The sequence below is a fragment of the Dunckerocampus dactyliophorus genome, chromosome 12 (genome assembly GCF_027744805.1).
Source record: "Dunckerocampus dactyliophorus isolate RoL2022-P2 chromosome 12, RoL_Ddac_1.1, whole genome shotgun sequence".
NCBI classification, from domain to species: Eukaryota; Metazoa; Chordata; class Actinopteri; order Syngnathiformes; family Syngnathidae; genus Dunckerocampus; species Dunckerocampus dactyliophorus.
The window spans coordinates 13,336,728-13,358,537 of NC_072830.1; the positions used below are offsets into that span (position 1 = coordinate 13,336,728).

The window sequence follows — 21,810 nt, forward strand, 5'->3', positions numbered from 1 at the left end:
CCGCGGGGGCGCAACAGCGAATCAACAGGGAAGCTGACAAAGTGATGTTTATGATGTGGATGACACATGCGATCCACACTCCCTTCGTGGTCATCGATTTAATGGGCACCAATGTTCTAGACCAGTGGTCCCCAACCTTTTTTGAAAAATACGGTATAGTAGTCTCTCAGTGCACCGTGGGAGAAAGTTAAAGGGTGCGTTCAAGGAACGGGACAGATTTCCGCTAGAAACAAACAACATAAACATGCAAAAAGTGTGGGGTTTCTAACTGCATATTATTTATTGAATAAAATAATGTCCCATATTTCCAAAATGTATATCAATTTACATAAAATTTGATGCAGTTGTTTAAAAATGAAAAAAATAAATTAATTAAAGTGTATTTTTTTGTCATTGCGCCTGAAAGTTTCCAGCGGCCTTGTTCGGCTTCGTCCGCGAACTGGTGGTGCTAACCAGCCACAGATTGACGCTTCACCACATCCACCTTCCTTTGCTAATTGGTAATACAGACTCCCCTTTTTAGTTGCTGGGCTCCCTGCCTCTTTTTTCTTATTAGACGGGAAAATATAAATGGACAATGACAACAGAGACCGTAACACTCAAAGAGAGTTCTTTGCCATGAGGTGCCATGTTAAACTTCTAGTGACCAGTTTGAGCATGAGAACGTCAAATTTAACACACCTGCTCCCAATTCACACCTGAGACCTTGTAACGCTAATGAGTCACATGATCCTGAGGAGACAAAATGGCTAATTGGGCCCAAATTTTGACTTTTCACTTAGGAGTGTACTCTTTTGTTGCCAGCAGTTTACACTGTGTTTTGAGTTATTATGCTGGAACAGTAAATTTGCATTGTTCTGCATAGTCTGTACACTGACTACTTTACATTGTATCCAAGTGTAATTTCTTCAGTGTTGCCCTGTGAAAACATAATTAAATATTTGCAGACATGTGAGGGGATGGATGGTATAGTAGAAGGCCTGTGGATATAATCATGTCAAAATGAGGACACTCCAAGGAGGTATACTGTAGGTGGGATGGATGGGGTGTCCTAATTTGTTCACATAGTACTTTGACACCCCCGTTTTTCTAGACAACAAAAGAGCTATGCTCTAACCTCCTCCAGGTGTTTCTCTCTGATATTGTTGAGCTCTTTCCTGTGCTCCTCCCTCAGGTGCAAAAGCTTCTTCTCGTGCTCCTGCTGCACTTGCTCTCGCACTTCCAGGAGCAAATCAGTCATCTGCACAGTGACAGCATCAAAAATGAGACCAAGATAAATCCTTTCCAAACTTTTTTCCCCAACTATTGCGTGTGACTAACCTCTCTGTGATACCCTGTGAGCTGCTGTTGAGGACGTGGATGAATCAGCTCTCTGTGACTTCTCTCTGTGGCGATGTCCTTTATGCACACCAGCAGAACCAAAACATACATAAATGATGTGTGATAATACATAAAAGCACTAGCTGACATGAACTAGACTGTGTCATTGTGTAAAAATGGTGTAAAACGTTTATGTCGAAAATGTGTGCACAAACATTCTACTATACCAGGGGTGCCCAAACTTTTTTAAGGCGAGGGCTACATAGTGAAAGATAAAAAAATGCAACTTTGCTACTTCGATATTTTGTAAAGCGACACAAGTAGATACTGTATGCTAAGAAGTTATATACTGTATATTTCATGATAAAACTATGATACATCTCAGTTTGACAAAAGGTTGAGAAAAGGTGAAAAACCCTATTATTAATGCTCTTTTTTTCCCCATTTTGGTTGTAATGCTCCAAATATTAAAATTTTCTTCTTCAATAATTTTTGAAAATTTTGTTCTTGTAATATTATGACTTTATTCCCATAATATTATAATGTTTCACCCCCCCAACCTATTTTTTCAAAAACTACAACTTCATTTTGATTTGTTTGTTTCTCATAATATTATGCCTTTAAAACATCATTTTCCCAAAAATTACAGCTTTATTTATTTTGTTTTTCATAATATTAGTTTTTTTTTTTTTTAAATCAAATAACGGCTTGTTTTTTTTTAGTATTTCAACTTCATGCTACTAAAATGACATTATTTTCCCCTCATAATCTTAAATTATTCTCATAATTAATTTTCCCTGATATATTATTCTTGTAAAAATCCTACCTTTGCTCATTAGAATACAACTTTTTTCTTTTAATATTTTGACTTTATTGTCGTCAAAATTACAGCTGTTTTAAATTTTTTTCCATTTGTTTCTTTTTAATTTTCAAAGTATGTCAGCTTTCTTCTTGGAAATGTTCTCGTAGTTACAACTTGGCCATCATATTTTGACTTTATTCTAGTAACATTATTTATTTATTCTCAGCTGCCTAATTTTTCAAAAATTACAGCTTCATTCGTTATATTGTTTGTTTTTATAATACTAGGGCTTTAAAAAATAACTTTTTTTTATATATTTCAACTTTATGTTACTAAAATGACATTATTTTCCCCTCATAATCTTAAATTATTCTCATAAAATTATAACTTTTTCTCATCAACTTTTTTTCTGATATTTTGACTTAATTCTTGTAAAATTACTACTGATTTTTCAATTTTTACTGTTTTTTTTTTAAAGTTTCATTGTTAAGTTATATTTTTAGAATGTGCCACGGGCCATGAAAACAATGGCCGTGGGCCACAAATGGCTGCTAGGCTGCACTATGGACACCCCTTTACTACAAGCTCTCACAGAACGTACAGTATCTCACCAACGTGAGATATTTTCTGCAAATATTTTTAAAATAATATTGTATATATCTTTACGTGGGAGAACACTAAAGAAATGAGACTTTAATCATGTATAATGAATTAAATATTTGCAGAAATATGAGGGGTGTACTCACTGTTGTGAGATACTGTAAGAGAGGATCATTGTTTCAGTTTGTTTTATAATCAAACACATATCACCAGCGACTACCTCCAGCTTGAAATAATCAGTTTTTTCCTCCTGCAGTCTGTTTCTCTCTGCTTGCAGCTGCTGGTCTGACTCAGCCTTCAGACGCTCAATGTCCAGCCTCTTCTGAGCCTCCAACCTTTCCACTTCTGCTGATTTCTCTTCTTCCAGCGAGATACGCATCTCTTTCAGCATGGTTTCGCTCTCCTCCCTTAGCACAAAGATATATAGAGTAGTTTATGTTCAGTGAGTTACAGCATGCTTGATATGATGTGCTCTTTTACACATCAAAACATACTGTAAAAAAGCGAACTTTTATAGAATTGTCTTCTTTATTTTATAATGTAAGACTCATGTCTACATCAGCAAATGTAATTGTAGAATCGCATCGTATCATTTGTATACCGTATCAAATCGTTCAGTTTTTAAAATATAGCATTTTTGAATTGTATCTTAACCAGTGTGTCTAGATGCATATAGAATCCACAAAGAGATTGACATCCCTACTGTCCAGGTAGGTACATCACTAACCCTGAACCCTTTGCAGCTTTGCAAATCCCACCTGAGTTTCTCCAGCTGCCTCTCTCGCTCCTTCAGAGCAGACTCTTTGAGTTCCTCCAATATCCTGTCAGACTCCATATTGAGCTTGGCTTCCTCTTCCTTCCTCTTGGAAAGAAGATCCTGCCTCAGAGCCCTGAGGAGGTACGCACACACACACATAAGTTGCTCAAACTCAAAAGTATTATAATTGAACTGAACGGTATTTTATTACTTTTTTTTTTTTTTTTACAACCCACTTCATCATGATCAGTGTACATTATCATGATCATACACACACACACGAACACACACAAATTACCGGCTGTTCGTGTCTGACTCCGACCTATTTTTATTTTTAAAATGCATATTTACTGGTAAGCAAATTTACCTGTTCTTGACCTAAATTAAACATTTTCAAGTATAAAAATGTCTAAATGATGTGAAATACAAATATAAGGCACTCAGAAGACACATTCAAAGATGTTGTGATGATATGTAGTATTCTACACTGGACAATAGGTACCAGTAATATTACAATGATAAGACAATAGCAGGAAGTACGCGGGCCAGAAAACAAACAAAAGTAACTCTCCCAATGCTAACGTATGAGTCTATGTTATGCCTTATTTTTTTCTGATAGAGTATGTCTTATTTTCTGTTATTCTGTCTACTACATTGGGTAATAGGATTGTAAATGTGACTATAGGGGTGTTATTTCATGTCTCGAGGGCTCTGATAATGTTCAAAAGCGTATTTAGAAGGCCATAAACAGGTTTTCTATGCTCCAACTATGAAAATATTCCATTTATGAATAAAGAATCCTATTTGTTGGAAATTCACATACATTTTACCTACCCTAGTGTGTCTTTGCCCTCTTCTTTAAGCTTCACCTCCTCCTTACTCAGCTCAGCCAGGAGGAGAGCCTGTCTCTTCTCCTTCTCCCTAATGAATTGCTCCTTCTCTGCCTTCTCCTCTCTCTTCAGCTCCTCATGTAGGAGAGATATTCTCCTCTCCTTCTCCTGTTCCAAACGCTCCTTCTCTTTTTCTTCACTGAACAATACCTCCTGGAGAATAAATGATCTCCTCTTCTTCTCTTGAATGAATTGCTCTTTGCCCTCCTTCTCCCCCCTCTGGCTGGCATCGCCACTCTCTCTTTCTTCCTCCTTGTTCCTCGCTTTTTGACTCTTCTCTTTTTCACTTTCTTCCTCCCCTTTTACTTTCTTCTCATTTTTCCAGATTCCAAAATGTGAATCTTTTTCCGCTGGGTGCACTCCTTTTTGTCTGGAGGTTTCAAAGTCTGCCACTTCCGTGATGGAAGTTCGAGAGAGCCGACCTCGAGCTGTTTCAGGCCGCTGCAGATTCAGAGCTGAGCCGAGCCGAGCCGCTGTTGGTTGGTTTTGAACGTCTCTTGCTGTGTGGGAAGGGATGGACTGGTGGAGCACAAGTCTGTCCACTTTGGAAACTGGGAGTATGTCCTTTTCTGCTGACTGCAAATGCCTGCACAGATATACATATTTTTTTAATATCAAGTGTTCAGTTTTAAAAACGCGCAATGCATTCATGACTTTACTATCTGATAGAATTCTGGAATTTTTCTATTCTTTCCACCTAAAAATTCACAATAAAGTAATCTCGCGCCACTTTTCACTTCGAATTTTGGCGCGTACCTATCACGGTTCAAAAATATATGAATAAATAAATCGTGTTGTTTCATGGTTCAATCCGGCTTCCTATTAGTCAAAAAACATGTATATTTAAGTAAATTTTAATTCTTTTTTGCTTAAATTAAGCATTTTCAAGCACAAAATGCCTAAATGTATACAGGCATTCAGAAGACGCAGTGAAACACATTGTGATGATATGTACACTCCTGATCAAATCTTTTGGTTGAGAAAATATTGACTCCCGTTGCACAAAATCCTTGAAATTGCCACAAATGTGTTAAGGAGCGCATGCTCGTAATGCAGCTTTCTACTTCGGGATACCAGCTCTTTGAATGCGGTGGGATTGTTGAGCTGCATAAGCAAGGCCTCGGTCGGACGCAGTCAGACAGTCATTTGAAACTTCTTCAATCATCCTTTGGAACAGCTAGTCATGAAACAAAAAAGTCAAGTGGTAGACCCAAAAACATTTCACCGGTCCTGAGCCGGAGGATCCAGTTGGCTGTCTGTCAAGACACAAGACCATCCTCGGCCCAAATGAATGGTTGTTACTGGTGCCGAGTGCAGTCCTACAACCATCAGACGCCATCTGCCAGAGAAGGCTTTTAAGAAAAAAGGACTTCAAAGGCCTCGTCACCTTCAACGCCACAAAACTGGCAAATCGGAATTTGCAGGAGAGCACCAAACATGGGACATTGAAAGGTGGAAGAGAATTTTATTCTCTGATGAGAAAAAATGTAACCTTGACGGTCCTGATGGCTTCCAACGTTACTGGCATGACAAGAAGATCCCACCGGAGATGTTTTCCACACGGCACAGTGGAGGGGGCACCATCATGATCCTAGGTCTTAAACTTTTGATCAGCTGATGAACAGCCTACTTCATTTGAATGCTTATTTGCAATAAATTGCTTTACTCACTTTCTTCTTTTTGTATTTTGAAGCTCTACTAAGAACCTCCTTAAGATCCAACAGTGCAAAATGTACATTGTTGCAATTTTTTATAACTGGTCTAAGATTTGTATCAGGAGTGTAGTGTTCTACAATGGTCACTAAGTGTCAGTAATGGGGTTTAATGAGGGGTGTTATTCCATGTCTAGGGGGCTCTAACAATATTAAAAACATATTTACAAGGTGGTAAACAGGAATCCTATTTTGCGGAAATTCAATTAACCGCCATAAAGGAGGGATTACTGTAAATAGGGTCGGCACACAACAGAAACCAAAGTGCTCAGGTCTGAATTGTATCCTGCAGAAATATAACCATGAACGAGCAAAGGGACAAACCTCTTTGCAGCCTCCGTCTTTGTATACTTTCCCATCTCATCCTCCACATCTTCTCCATCAGCGTTGTTGTCCGGGGGACAGATGGCGTCAGATGTATCGTTAAGGTCCAAAACCTTTTCAGAACAAAATAGCTTTTAGTACAGAGAATAAATATGTTATCTCTTCCAAGTCTCTGAACCACTCGTATTGTAGTTACACTAGTTATTGTAGTTACAATACTAGTAACTAGTAACAAAGTAAATTGTTAAAAATAGCACAAGAGACAACAAGAAAACAACAACCACCACCATAACCACCATAAAAAGTAATAGTGGCCACATACCATTTCTCTGCATTATCTTTTCTCCAGTTTTACATTTGCTGTTGGTTCTGTCACTACTGGTATTGAGGTAGTATCTACAGATAATTCATGTTACACTTCTGCTCTCCTTGAGCAGTCTCTAAAGTTGAATATTTGTTAGTGTCATTCATTTTCTCCCGCTCATCCAGTGCAGGACTGTACAGTACAGTGGAACCTTGGTTAGTGCCATGAATCCGTCACAGAAGGCTGAAATGTACTCTGAACTAATCAATGTTTCCCATAAGATGTTATATGTTAAAAATGTTAACACAAAAGTTTTTACAGTTTTACAATTAGAGATGTTCCGATCCATATTTTTTGGCCTCCGATCCCATCCGATTTCAATAATAAAAAGCTTTTGTTACAAACATGAATTTGTTGAATTGAATATGGTTGTGAAAATACTGTAGCTCTTTAAAGCATTAAAAATAATGCAACCAAAGTTTTGTTGAATTTACTTTTTTGTTTGGCTTTTGTAACAAACCTCTGTGAGTCAGGTACCTAATCAAAGGTAAAATTGGAAAAAATGGGTGTGCAAAATTCTTTTAGGGTAGGACTAATCATTTGACATGGTTATAGATCAATTTGTGGTGTGATTTAGAACATATGACATTTTTTCCCCAAAATTCTTTTTTTTCCATTTAAATGTTTTCACATGCAGTTTTTTTTTTACCTTTTCCACTTATTTTACCAGCATAGAGTGTGTGCGATTTTGGTTTGTGAATAAAATGCAAAATTCCTTACATTTATTGATGCAATACATCATTGGCACATTTTGTCCAGTAATTGAGAAATGGATGTAGCTTAGCTAACTTTTCTAATAGGATGTCAGCCTCAGCACATGTTGCTACAAAATCTTCAACAAACTGTAATGCCCATGCTTGTGAGTAAGGAAGATGTAGTCACATATGTAATTCCAATCGCGTTATTAATGTAAGATATTTTAATGACACCCTTATTTAGTTTACACAGTTAGACAAATGACACAAAGAGCGCTCTTATTTTGAATGCCAGAATTGTTTGTGTTGAGAATGGCAAATGACGGTTGATACACGCTGGCTGCCGGAATAAACGTGCCTCTCGTTTTTTTCCCCCCCCCACTCAGAACTACACGTTGTCAGTGGGCGTTGTAAAATAGTCCTTACATTAAAGCAGTAAAACACAACACAGTGAAAATATACTCATCCAGTCTGAGTTGCGCAAACACACGCACACACAAACCTGCACTAGCTCAACTAAGCAAACCCCGGTAGCTTCCATTCGCGCTCCGTAACAGAGGAGTTTCCAAGGTTTTTAGCCGCCGTTTTGACGTGTTTAGTAGTGTTTGTGCGGTCCCTACTATAAGCAACCAGCAGTTAGAGTGGCACTTCCCATGTGAGCTCCGTACACCATGACGCAGCAGTCCGGGCACAGTGAGGAGGAACTACTGCTGTAGCTATGGAGCCAAATATCCAACGTCCAACGTGAAACTAACTGCACCACGGTAAACGGCGGACATGTTGGCATGGTGGTGTTGTGTTTTCTCCTTCTTGCAGGTGGCGCGAGTCGAGTGGCAACCAGCTTTGAAGCGCATTACTGCACCTACCATGTTGGAGTGTAGCTCAGAGTTACGAACAATGGCCCAATCTCGCCGATATTATCCGATCTTCACAAATACAGAGGATCGGCAGCCGATCCCGATGATCACGCCTTCAATTAAGGTAAAAGTAAGCTTAAATGTTCTTTTTTTTTTCCTCCACATGTTCACTCATAAATTTTCGACAGTTAAAAGAAAAAAACACTAACCAGGGCGGACACTAACCAGGGCGGACACTAACCAGGGCGTACGCTAACCGCGATCTGCTGTATCTTATTGAGAGGCACACTGAAACAAGATTATGGTAAAATGACCTTCTCGATGGAGGTAAATGCTGTAAATATTTAAGTGAATTAAGGACAGAAGCCACATTTAATGATCACAGTACCTTGACATTGATGGAGGATGAACTCTCCTTCATATCATCACAGGCTTCAGAGTTCTGTAATTAGATACATGTGCCATCACTTCAAGAACAAGACACCAGGTAAGAAATGTATGCAGATGTTGACATAGTGTTGCTGTCAAACAAACACAACCGCAATATCCCCAGAAGCCATACCAAGCGTCTAATGCTATGGTGCTACAGTGCAAACAAAACACAGATAAAGCAGAAAGTGGACTCAAATGCAAGTAAAAAAAAAAAACAAGGTAATGACAGAAAATTTTAATCGTGTAATATATCAGGGATTCTCAAACTGAGGCCCTGGGAAGCCAAGGGGTCTGCAAGCCTTAGAGTGGGCGTTTTGGCAATAAATTAAGTAATGGTGTACCGTTAAAGTGCGTAACCACATGCAAATAACTCTCACATTAATAATAATAATAATAATAATAATAATGTATTGCTTTTATGTAGTGCCTTTTTACAAGGTACCCAAAGTGAAGTGAACCCATTATTTATTCACTCCTCTGTCACACACTGGTGGTAATCGACAGTACATCTGTAGCCATAGCTGCTTTGGAGTGGACTGATGGAAACGTGGCAGCCTCTGCGACCACCACCAAACATTCATTCACATTCATACACCAGTGTAGACAGCACTGGGAGCAAGGTGGGTGAAGTGCGTTGCCGAGGGACACAACAGTGTCTGGGTGGAGGGAGAGAGGATCAAACCGAAATCTGGACGACCTGCTCTACCTCCGGCGCCACCCAGTAGGGTTAGTGTTACTGAATTTAAAACTCTGTGACACAATAGGTACAGTAAACCCTCATTTATCACCCATTGGTTCCAGACCCGACCGTGATAAGTGAATTCCAGCAAAGTAGGATTCCTTCTTTATAAATGGAATATTTTCATCGAGCATAGAAAACCTGTTTACAATCAAAAACAGTGATTGAGTGATGCCACAAAATATTAACATTACCATTAACATATCTAGTCATTAAATAACACCCCTATAGTCATCTTTACACTCCTATTACCCAAGATAACACACATAATAAAGACATAAGTATTCCTGTGCTAGGGGGAGATGAATGAGGGGTGGACGGGAAGAGATGTCGAGGGTTCAGATTTGAGTTTTAGCTTGGTTACGGTCGCAAAAGTAGCCCGTGTTAGGGATTATTGTGTCTGTTGTGAGATCTTTCAAAGCTGAAATAAAAGTTACGATCAAACATTGCGCTTGTGTGTGTCACCCAACATTACAGTAACATTACTGACATCTAGTGACCAGTGTAGAATACTACAGTACATATCAGCACAACGTATTTGTGTGTGTTCTGAATGCCTTATACTTATACATTTAGCCATTTTTGAGCTTGAAAATGCCAAAAAATATGTAAAATGTGCTTAAATATGCATATTTTTCAAAGTGCTTTTTGCCTCACTCCCCCTTCTTGTTTTTGCATATTGTAGCTCTACTTAAAATCTCATTAAGATCCAAATGTGCAAAATGCAAATTCGAGCAATTTTTCAACTGGTCTTAAGATTTTGATCAGGGGTGTATATGCATATACACACACACACACACACACACACACACACACACACACACACACACACACACACACACACACACACAGTATACAGTAATCCCTGGCCATTTTGCGTCATATAATATACTGTGTGTGAGTATAAATAAAATAATCATATAAAGGATTAGTCAGATGGGATAGTCTCCAGCATACCCCCACAACCCTAGTGAGGACAAGTGGCATAGAAAATGGATGGATAGATAAAGGGGTCCTTGAAAGGCGTCCCGATAAGTTTGAGAACCCCTGCAATATACAGTATACCACATTAACACATACATCAAGCATGGACTTAGAAGCAGTCATACAAATGAGGACTTTGTGCTCCTAAAGGAAAAGTGCTTCTTTTTTTTTTTTTTTTTTTTTTTAATTTTGCCTATGATTTACAATCCTTATATGAGACAGGAACACACGTCTCAACACACGTATAAAATCATAAAACCTTGTTGGAGGTTTTTGGAGGTGGAATATGTGCGTCCCATTACTTACATTAATTAGCTGCCTCTTTTCTAGCTGATTTTATATATTTAGAACATAAAACAGAAAGACGTGTGTTCATATCTCACATAAGGATTGTTGATAATGGGCAAAATTAAAAAAAAAGTTGAGTTTGGGGAATATGCACGTCATGCTTCCAGTGAAGAAGCAGGTACCCGGCAAGGGTAGGCTAGCAACAATATGGGAGTGTGAGCACGCAGCACACAATTACATAACAGCAAACCCTACCTCTGCAGGAAGGTGGTTAGGGTTAGCGCTTTCCATCTCCAAAACCTCCACAACCTCCTCCTCGCTCTGAGATGCATCTGATTCAGCGACTAACTCTTTTCTCTCCATATCTGTTTCTCTCCTGTCACTGCAACTCTCCTCTTCATCCTCTGTTACTTTCCTGTGGCTGAGGGAGCATTGCTCCAAATCCGCCTGACTCCCACCATCCTCTTCCTCTCTTCCATCTTTCCCACTTTGATCATCTATGCTTTTCTCGTCCTCTTGCTCTTTGTCCCTTCCATCTTTTGTATCAATGCCATTACTGAAGCAATCCTCAACCTGACCATTGCCTTCCTTTTCCTCCAGCACGTCTTCTTCCTCCATAACTGCCTCTGCAGAGTCCACATTTTCCTTTCTGTCAAAGATCTCTTGTTGAAAATTCACTTTCTCAGCTCTGCCATCTGCATCTCCAACACTGTTTTCAGTGTGGATATGCTCCAGATTGTCTGTGTATTCCTCTCCTCCATCATCTCCTTTGCCTTTCATTTCATCCTCACCGTCACCACGTTCCTGTTGCTCATTGTCTAGAGTCATTTCAATGCCCCCCTGCTCTTTGTGAGTATCACCAGCTTCCCCCGTCCCCATGTCTGTGCTTTTCACGTCTAATTCATCGTCTTCATCTTCAACTTTATCTTGCACCTCTCCTTTCTCCTCCAAACCATCTGGTCTGCTATTCACACTGTCACTGAGGCGGCTTGGGTCTGCGAGGGGAGACAGGCGTCGTTGGCAGCCCCTTAAAGAGTCCTAGCAGGAGGGAAAGAATCCATCCAAGCACACGTGTGATAGAAAGGTTGGAGGGGGGTGGTGAGGAAAGCAAGACAAAGACAAGTCATTTTAACACCCAGGCCTGTCACGATAAGTTTTGGTGGATGATAATTGTCCTACAAATTATTGCCGATAAACGATATTATTGGCAACATTATTTTGAGAGCTTTTTTCAAGAATGTAATGATATGGCATAATCACCATGTCAAAAACAATAAACTTTACTTTCTCAAGACTATTTAACATTGTAATTGGAATGTCAAGGGCTTTTAAATAAAATCATTTAAACGCACACAGAAACATGATGTAAAACAATAGTTCTCCAAAGTGTATTGATTAGAAAAAAACACATCAGTAGAAAACCGAAATGTAACATGTATCATGAACACTATGATTTTGAAACAGTGTCACTTTCGTTATTGTCTGAATATTGACCAAAAAACAGAGAAAGAATCCAGAAATACTCAATACTGTGTCTATGCACATGTCAGCTCATTTGCATATACACTTCTGTGTGGAATTCTGTGTTTACGTTTAATGAGGCGTATCGGAGTTTGGTCAAAGTACATGTTTTGATGAGGCGTTACTCTTCGGGAATCACGGTAGCTGAAATGTAAGTTCCACCATTTTTGTATGATTTATTTTAGGAGTGCACAATACTTATTGAGCCGGTATGAGGCAATTATGACATCATACCAATAAATCCGATAACATTAAAAACAGCTCAGATAACGGATAACTTTAAAAACGCTCCAGTGAGGCAAGATTACCCATGCTGTGGTGGCTCCTCCCTCTCTATACTCCGATTTTCCTGACCTCCATAGTGGCACACTGGCTGTTCGGAGCATCTGTCCCAATATAGTGCACTTTGCTGGGCCACAGCAGGTGGCTCCCTGCGCTCTATATTACGATTCTTCTCATAGTAGTGATGTGGTTGTATGTCATGATATTTGATTAGGACAAATCAACAGGTATAGTTGGTGAAATCCAAATTTGCTTGAATCCTTCTTTACCTCCACGTGTGAACAAACTACAGTTACTGTAAATGTAAATTTAAAAAGTACATATTGAAAAAAAAAGTTATCGGTTATTGGTATCATATCAGTTTTGAAAAGCAGAAAGTAATCGGTATCGGTGCATGTCTAATTCATTTCATTTGTCACAAACTTTTTCATGTCACAACATGACGATTTGCCATGTTTAATTTAAAATCAGATCGTGTTTTAAACACAACATTAACCAAAAAAGTATTCAATCCTCGAGCACATGACAACCAGAGCTAGCTAGTGCCCCGCCTCTCCACACTGGGACAATGGGACTGAATGACTGAGGGCTCATTCCACTATAGAACTAACACAGCCAGGTGTTGAGATAGATGCACAGAGTGAACCCTCTTGTCATCCAGCCTGCTTGGTAGAGAGAGAGGAGGAAAACAAACATGCATGCACATGTCAATATATCGAGGCCGGCAAAATTATCGATGTTTGTTTTTATTTATTGTGCGGTTAATTGATTTATTCATTATCGTGGCAGGCCTATTAACACCCATGCAGTTAATATTGGCATCATTGTTATCTTGACATGTAGGGCTGACAGATGAAGCTTTACATGACCACAAAGAGTCAGCACACATGAAAAATGTAGACAAATGACATGCTTGTGGATCAAAAATGTATAAATTATTTTCTCTTCTCAAAAGTCTCAAAAATGTTAAGACAAAACATTTTCATAGTTTTAACAATTTTAAGTGCATATAAATGATGAATGAAATGGATAAATGAACATTTAAGGTTACTTTTATCTTCACTGAAGACATGATTATGATTATGATTAGGGCGATCAACACGGACACCACCTTCCTGTTTTGCTAGGAGTTATTTCTTGAATTCAACAGTGTTTCTCACCTTCTTTATAAAATTTCTGCCACTTGCAACTTTCTTTGGATCCATCTTGGCTTATTTTGCAGCCGTGATCAATAAGCCAAGCAGCGACTTGAGGGGAGAAACACTACTGAACTCTAAAAAATAACTCATGGCAAAACAGTAAGGTGGTGTCCGTGTTGATCTCACTGCCACGTCATGTCTTTGGCATCTTCAGTGAAGGTAAAAGTAACCTTAAATGTTAATTTATCCCTTTTATTCATCATGTGCATGTATTTTGATTATGTTCTGCATGTAAAACTATAAATTTGTGTTTTGTATTCAAAATTTTTCTGGAATGGATTAATTAGATTCATCATCCCAATCATCCCTTGTTTATGGCTTTTAAATGGTTCCAGACCCGAACGTGACAAGTGAATTTCAGTAAAGTAAGATTCCTTATTTATAAATTTAATATTTTTGTAGTTAGACCATAAAAACCTGTTTACGACCTTCTAAATACGCTTTTTAACATAATTAGAGCCCTCTAGGCATGAAATAACACCCCTATAGTTAACTTTACACTCCATTACCTACAGTAATATTATTTTAAAAAAAAACATATTTCGAAGATCGTAAACAGGTTTTCTATGCCTTAAATGCAAAAATATTCCATTTATGAAGAAGGAATCCTACTTGGCAGAAATTCACTTATCATAGTTGGGTGTGGAACAAATTACCCACGTATAAACGAGGGATTGCTGTATATGCAAAGAACAGAAACAGAGCTTACATTTGAAATGAAATATGAACAGCAAGCATGAAAACGCACAGAAAAACAATCAGGTATTTGTGTGCATGTATGTGTACCTGTGGGGACTGTGGCTCAGGGCTGTGGCCTCCAGAAATGTCCTGCATTTCTGGCTCAGTTCTTTCTTCTGCCTGAGCTGCAGCACTAGCTTCACTCTCCTGACCCATGAACATGCATGCACAAGAGCACAACCAAAAGCAACCGTTCACTAAGGCTTAGTTAAAAATATCAAACAACTCAAGAATATTAAAAAATTGCAATTAAAAGGCACGATCAAAACAGTGTATACATGTAGATATGCTAAAAAGTTACATATATTTCAAGAAAAAACTGCAACTCAGCTTTGTCTTATAGGTGAAAAAGCCTGTTATTAATATCAACTTCGATCTTCTTTCTTTTTTTCCCCCCACATTTTTGTTAATTTTCCAAATATTTCAACTTTCCTCATAAATGATATTCGTAAATTTTCTTCTCGTAATATGATGAGTTTATTTCCTTAATATTTTGACTTTACTGTCATAATGACTTTTCCCCCCCGACCTAATTTTCCAGACAAAACAACAACTTTACAACTTTGTTTTTCATATGACTTAAAAAATAACTACTTTCTATGCTACTAAAATGACATTTTTTTCCTTATACCAACTATTACAACTTTCTTCTTGTATCTTAATTATGACTTTATTCCCATAATAGTTTGGCTTTATTATTGTTAAATTATAACTTTTTCTGTAAACTGATTTTCCAAATTACAACTTCATTCATTGTTTTGTTTATCATAATGACTTCTAAAAAAATGTATATTGCAACTTTATGCTACTAAAATGACATTTTTCCAATGTTATTTTTGTAAAATTTATGATTTTTCCATTTTTGCTGTTTTTTTTTATATTTTAGAATGTGCTGCAAGCCATTAAGTAGTTGGACACCCCTATTCTAAGGCGATCGCTCCATGTACCTCGTATTGTATGCCCCCTCTGAGTTCATCCAGGTCCAGATGGAGGTTCATCAGTTGCCTTTCTGAAGACCTCTGGCTTGACTACAAAAAATGGCAAGATAATGTAAGAATCACAGGAGTCTACTCCAAACATCTGCTAATTACTCGTACTGTACCTCATTTTCTAAGATTTCATCAGCATCATCAAAGCCAGGCATGGTAAGATACACCTTTTCTTCATTCTTGTTGCTTAAAACACTAGAAATGGTGCTGCTATGGAGACCCTGACAGAGTACGAATCAAAACAGAAATTGTAAATTCTTTGCACAATCACAGATAACCACAGTGCATCCCACCGGGCATCCTCCAATAGTTGCTGTCCAAATGACACTGTATGAAAAACCACATGTACCGTTACAGTTGTTTAACAAAACCCATTTGCTCTTTCTTCTTCCATTTATACTAAGGGCGTCAAATTGGTTTTCACCATGGGCCATCTGTAACTGTGAAAGCATAATCGCCTAGTGATATGAGGACACATTTAATCATCATTTTCACTTTGTGTTGTTTTACCAACAAACTTACAATGAAAGAAGTCAATGTGCCAATAGCAAATTTCAGCGTACAACTACTGTAACAATTATTTTAAGTTGGATTTCACAAAAACAAAAGAAGATATTTTCTGTCAAAGAGAGAACAAATACATTTAGCAATTTTCTTAAGTAATTGTATTTATTTTAATAATATAAATATATTTAAATAAGGTAAATAAATTAAATCACAAATATTTTTTAGAAAAGTAAATATGATAAATTAATTAAATTAATACCTACAGTATATTAAAAAGTGAACAAAAATATTAATTAAAATATATGAGTATTTATTTTTAAATTACAATAAACAGTATATGAACTGTTTTTTTTTTAAATAATGCTACAGTAAAATTCATAATAATACAATTAAAATATATATGAACGTGTATATATATTGTTTTGTTTTAGAAATAATGTTAAAATAAAAAAATATCCCCGGGCCTTGAGTTGGACACCTGTGATTTACACAGACAAGCCACCTGCACACTGTACCTGTATAATGCTGTCCAAACTGATGGTCCGTTTTGATTGACACTATCAGGGTGGTATTAATTAAGTATGTTTATAGCTAGGTTTGGAGTTTGCTGTGGCATCATACGTTTGTAATATTTTGTAGAGGCATTTGTAATATTTTGTCCATCTCATGAATATAAATGAGGTAACCAATATACAGTATATAGCACAGAAAACCTCTAGGGCCCCACGGGGATTCCCTCAGTTGGACAGACTAAGATGGTTTCAAGACCGTACCCCTAGAGGCCCAGGTGTTTTGAGGGGTTCCAGTCCCCCGGATCCAAGTGAGCGAGGAAATGTAGAAGCAGAAGCAGATCCAGACCCAGAGATTGGGCCAAGAACAGGAGCATCCAGACCACTGAGAGGAGCCAGGCTTCCCAGCGGAGATGGCAACGACCCCAAGGCTAAACTCCTTGTACCCTAGGAGGGGGCAGAGCCTCATTTATGAAGACAGAAGCATACAGACATGCAAGAAACTAAGTGTCATCCTTTTTTTCTGATGTTTTCCGTGGTCTACCTGTTTGCCGTCTTCGTCAGGACATTCCAACTGGTTGTACTGACTATAACCAACGTTTGTGCAATGTTTCTAATTCATTTTCTATCTTCTCACAGTTTTTCACCCACAGACATCTCTCCGATTTTCATGTTGTTTTTAGCTCTAAATGCAGTCGACACAAGTAAAACCTAGCCTACCGAATCTGTAACCGAGCATGGGCATTCAGTGCTATTTACTGATTGAATGTAATAGGACACACCAGGGCAACAAAACACACCTGTCAGTCACATGTTCCAATACTTTTGCTCACATGAAAAATGGGTGGTTTCAAACAAAAGGTGACATCGTCTAAGCCAAGGGTGTCCAAACGTTTTTCCAGTGAGGGCCACTTAGTGAAAAATGAAAGGATGTAACTTTGCCACTTTGATATTTTGTAAAGCAACACATGTACTGTAGATATGATAAGAAGTTATATATATTTAAAGAAAAAAAAAGCGCATCTCAGCTTTGTCATATAGGTGAAAAAGCCTATTTTTTTTAATCAACATCACTTTTTGCTATTGTTTTATTTTTGGGGTTGTTTTTTTAAATGTTCAGAATATTTTAACTTTCTTCTTAAATGAGCTTCAAAAGTATGACTTTATTTCCATAACATTTTGACTTTATTTATTAAACATTCATTATAAAATTTTGCCTAATTTTCTAAAACTGACTACTTTATTTTGTTTTGTTTGTTTCTCATAATTACGGATGCTCCGATCAATCGGCCACCATTCAAAAATAGGCCGATTTCCGTGAAAAAGCATGTGATCGGCATATGCCAATAAATGCCATTCAACGGCGATCACAAAAACCTGTGTCTCGTACTACTGCAGCATGCAGCCTGGAGAGAGCGTCTCCCGACCTCTCACCTTTCCTTGTTAGATTACAACTTTTATATTATATTATAATTATATATAATATGAATTATTAATATTTTGACTGACTGCTGATTTTTCCATGTGCTTGTTAGGTTTTTGGTTTTTTTTTTTAGTTTTCTTGTTAAATTATATTTTTATGAGGTATTGTGGGCTCAAAAAAACAGCCATGTGCCGGACTTTGGACATGCCCTAGTCTAAGCTGTGTTTCTGATCCAGACGTAAATACTTGGAAATAAAAGCTGAAAGGATGGTCTCTGGTGTCATATTCATCTTTTCATGCCAAACCCAAATGTTTTCAGTCTACAGCCTCACTGTTCTAATACTTGTGGAAGGCACTATGCTATATGTTGTATTGTATTCAATAGTCACCAGTCACTAGAAAAAATATATATACACACACACAATAACCACTCACTCCTGTTTTGGCAGAGTCCTTCTTATTTTTCTCTTTTTTCTCCTTCTTCTCTTTCTTCTTTTTCTTGGCTCCTGATGCCCCGGCGATGCGCTGGTTGCGTTCCCGTTCTTGGACAACCAGGAGGCGGTAGTGTTCATCGCAGGGGTGATCCCAGGTGGACTCACCAGAAGAAAAGTTGTAATAGTAGATGTCGCCTGTAACATCCTGGCTGCAGGGAGGATCATAAGGGGGCAGAAAGAAGGAACAAAGATGACCTAATTATGTAGTATCTTTTTGTCATCCATCCATTTTCTAACACTTATCCTGTCAGAATTGTTCCCACACTGCCTGCATGAAAGTCATCCATGTGTACCACTACACTACCATGGGCCTACCTTGATACTTTTGGGGGCCATTTACAGATACCTTGGTGTTTTATGCTAAATGACATTTTTCTGCTGTAAACGTATAGATAGATATCAGCACAGATGATACACTGACAGACTTTCCCCAATAGGATCATCATTTGGGGCAATTTTCAAATACGTTCGTGATCAAAATTTTAAAACCAGTTGAAAGATTTACATTTTGCACTGTTGGATCTTACGGAGGTTCTAAGGACAGCTTCAAAATGCGAAAAGAAGAAATGGGAGTGAGACAAAAAAAAAATATTTTCTGTAATGTTTGAGTGACAAGTGATGTCCAATCACCATCAGACGCCATCTGCCAGAGAAGGCTTTTAAGAACAAAAACGTTTTCAAAGGCCTCGTCTCCTTCAATGCCACAAAATTGGCCATTTGGAATTTGCAGGAGAGCACCAAACAAGGGACATTGAAAGGTGGAAGAAAGTTTTATTCTCTGATGACAAAAAAATGTAACCTTGATGGTCCTGATGGCTTCCAACGTTACTGGCATGACAAGGAGATCCCACCTGAGATGTGTTTTCCACACGGCACAGTGGAGGGGGCGCCAGCATGATCCTTCAATGGGACAATGGAGCTTCAGGTGGTGCAGGGGCGTCAAACAGCAGCTGGCTATGTGGAGATGTTGCAGGGATCATCCCTCATGACTGGACGGCCCTCGTCTGTGTGGTAATGACTGGCTTTTTCCAAAAAGGACAACACTGCACTTCACAAAGGACTACTTCCAGAGGAATAAGATCACTCTTTTAGACCATCCTGCGTGTTCCACTGATCCCAATCCAACTGAGAACATTTTGGGGATGGATGGCAAGGGAAGTTTACAAAAATGGACATCTGTTCCAGACAGTGGATACCCTCCGTAAAGCCATCTCCACCACCTGCAGCAACATTCCCACGAACCTCCTAGAAAAACACTGGCATCAAGCATGCCTAAACCCATTTTTCAGCTGAATAACAAAAATAGCACAGCTACTCATTACTCATTCACTCCTAATGCTTGTTTGCAATAAATTGCTTAGTCAATGTTTTTGTTTTGTCTCACTCATATTTCTTTTTTTTTTGCATTTTGAAGCTCTATTTAGAAGGTCCTTAAGATCCAACAGTGCAAAATGTACATTCTTGCAATTTTTCAACTGGTCTCAACATTTTGATCAGGAGTGTATGCACTGTACATTGCATTACATTATTAAAGTACATTGAAGTAACCTCTATGTCAGAAAATTCCATACAAAGAAAAGGCATTGTTTTTGGACAAAATGTGTATGTTTTGTTATTTTAAGTACCGGTTGGAGCACCAGTAAAGCACCAGCACAGTTTCAAAAGTACTGCTAAAATCCACCACTCGCATTTCTGAAAATATTTTATAGCTATCTTTGTAAGACAACACTGAAGAAGCAAGCCACACTTTGATACAATGTAAAGTAATCAGTGTACAGTATGGATAATTTGCTGTGCCCTCAAAATAACGCAATAAGTCAACATACAACCATTAATGTCTAAACTACATCCTTAATATAGATATGTGAATAGAGTCCATCTCCTAACTTACCAAGGCTTCCATTCAGGCGGAAGTGGAGCAACAATGCCCTCCTTGGCCAGCCACATCAGGTCTGCTTCGTTGTCAACATCAATGCCTATCTCGTTTGCATACTTTCTAATCTCTGATGAGGTGTGGGGAAATTACAAATTAATAATCAAGTGGACAGTATGACCGTAAGGCAATGAAATGCATCACAAAAAAGACGAATCAATACAGCGTATCCCTTTCTCAGTTTATGCAAGTAATACAGTGGAGAATAAACTTCGTAAATCCACCAATTTCCTAAACTTGAGTTTAAATATAAGGATGAGTATAAATGAGTTGTACCTTGTTCCGAGGGAATATAGTTTTCATCAAAGTCTTCCTCCAAGATGAGCTGGTTTCCAATGAGCATAGGAGCAGCCATGATTACTGCATGCACAAGGCAGCAATGCAAGACTGCTAAGGAATCACAAAATAGCATAGTGAATACATTTTACGCAAAACCAGTCCGACTCGTGCCTATTCTTAAATAATGGCCAAAAATTGGTATGTACTAAAAATTACGAGGCTACTATGTGAACATAGGGTAACTACTTGTTATAGTTAAACGCAAGCACTTAAGTGTATAAATCCGTAGGATTTAAAACAGCTACGTACGAGCTTCTCTGATACAATGAACACTAGCTGGGCGTCATTTAGCTACGTATTGGCTAGCGAAGCAGTTTAAGAAAAGGAATTTACCTTCAAAATCAGAGACCGTTCTTTGTCTTTGCAGATTCTGTCATCTATTCTGCGTAGCCATAGTTTGTTTTCAAGGTGCAGCATAAGAAAGCTTACACTAATAGCCACATCTCTAAGGACGCTTCCCAAGTTTCCGGTTGATGGTAGGACTAGACTGTGATTGGCCGAGGCGCGTGAGGCTTTCAGGGCGTCATCAACACGCTGGGATTCTTCCTCATTTGTGTTACCATGTAAGCCACTTGGCGGCTAAATTTAGAGAGAATTCAGACCCCTCTGTCGACACTTTATCGAAAAAGCGACTGGTGATAAGTCTAGCTACCTTTTCGCATTATTACAGACCTTTGGAGACTCACGTGGAAACAAACATCGCACCGCCTGGACACAGAGCATGAGATGTTCACTAGTAATGGGAAATTCGGGTGCTTTTACTGACTTGTTCATATTAGTCACTGAAGTTAATCGGGTCACGGAGCGCATGTGCAGAAACACGCACAACAAGGGTCCAACAATGTCATATTAATTTATCATAAATATTTGGCATCAGTATCTGTGTCCAATTTAAGAGTCTGCAGCCCACTGAGGACTAAGCCTACCTGGTCGACTGATACCGCGAATTTAGACAGTCTTGCCTTCCTCACTACCTGTTTTTTTTTACATTGGACCACCACCACGCTAGTACGTCTATTTAATACATGTTTAATGTATTATTTAAATAGACAGTTCTTCTGTTAACGCACAAAGTGAATTTTCATTCCTGACTAAAATGGTGCACTTGCTGC

General features: G+C 38.3%; 1 protein-coding gene across 8 annotated transcripts in view; it reads right to left on the bottom strand.

The window, feature by feature from the left end:
- The window catches only part of LOC129191384 (centrosomal protein of 164 kDa-like), a 32,113-nt gene extending 10,939 nt beyond the window's left edge, over positions 1–21,174 (bottom strand). For 5 of the 8 annotated variants that reach the window (XR_008573198.1, XM_054794686.1, XM_054794687.1 and 2 more), the window contains exons 1-16: positions 21,032–21,174; positions 20,636–20,749; positions 20,318–20,429; positions 18,368–18,575; positions 16,774–16,956; positions 15,607–15,714; positions 15,452–15,532; positions 14,553–14,651; positions 11,020–11,802; positions 8,710–8,763; positions 6,406–6,518; positions 4,314–4,955; positions 3,481–3,612; positions 2,941–3,129; positions 1,321–1,408; positions 1,118–1,240 (exon numbers count right to left, since the gene is read on the bottom strand). Coding sequence is in view for 7 of the 8 variants with exons in the window: in XM_054794686.1 (XP_054650661.1) it covers positions 1,118–1,240; positions 1,321–1,408; positions 2,941–3,129; positions 3,481–3,612; positions 4,314–4,955; positions 6,406–6,518; positions 8,710–8,763; positions 11,020–11,802; positions 14,553–14,651; positions 15,452–15,532; positions 15,607–15,714; positions 16,774–16,956; positions 18,368–18,575; positions 20,318–20,429; positions 20,636–20,714 (2,994 nt within the window). In the remaining variant the exon portion in view is untranslated. The remainder of the gene's footprint in view (positions 1–1,117; positions 1,241–1,320; positions 1,409–2,940; positions 3,130–3,480; positions 3,613–4,313; positions 4,956–6,405; positions 6,519–8,709; positions 8,764–11,019; positions 11,803–14,552; positions 14,652–15,451; positions 15,533–15,606; positions 15,715–16,773; positions 16,957–18,367; positions 18,576–20,317; positions 20,430–20,635; positions 20,750–21,031) is intronic. The other 3 variants (XM_054794685.1, XM_054794684.1, XM_054794690.1) reach the window with 3 other exon arrangements.
- Between the last annotated feature and the right edge of the window lie 636 nt (positions 21,175–21,810).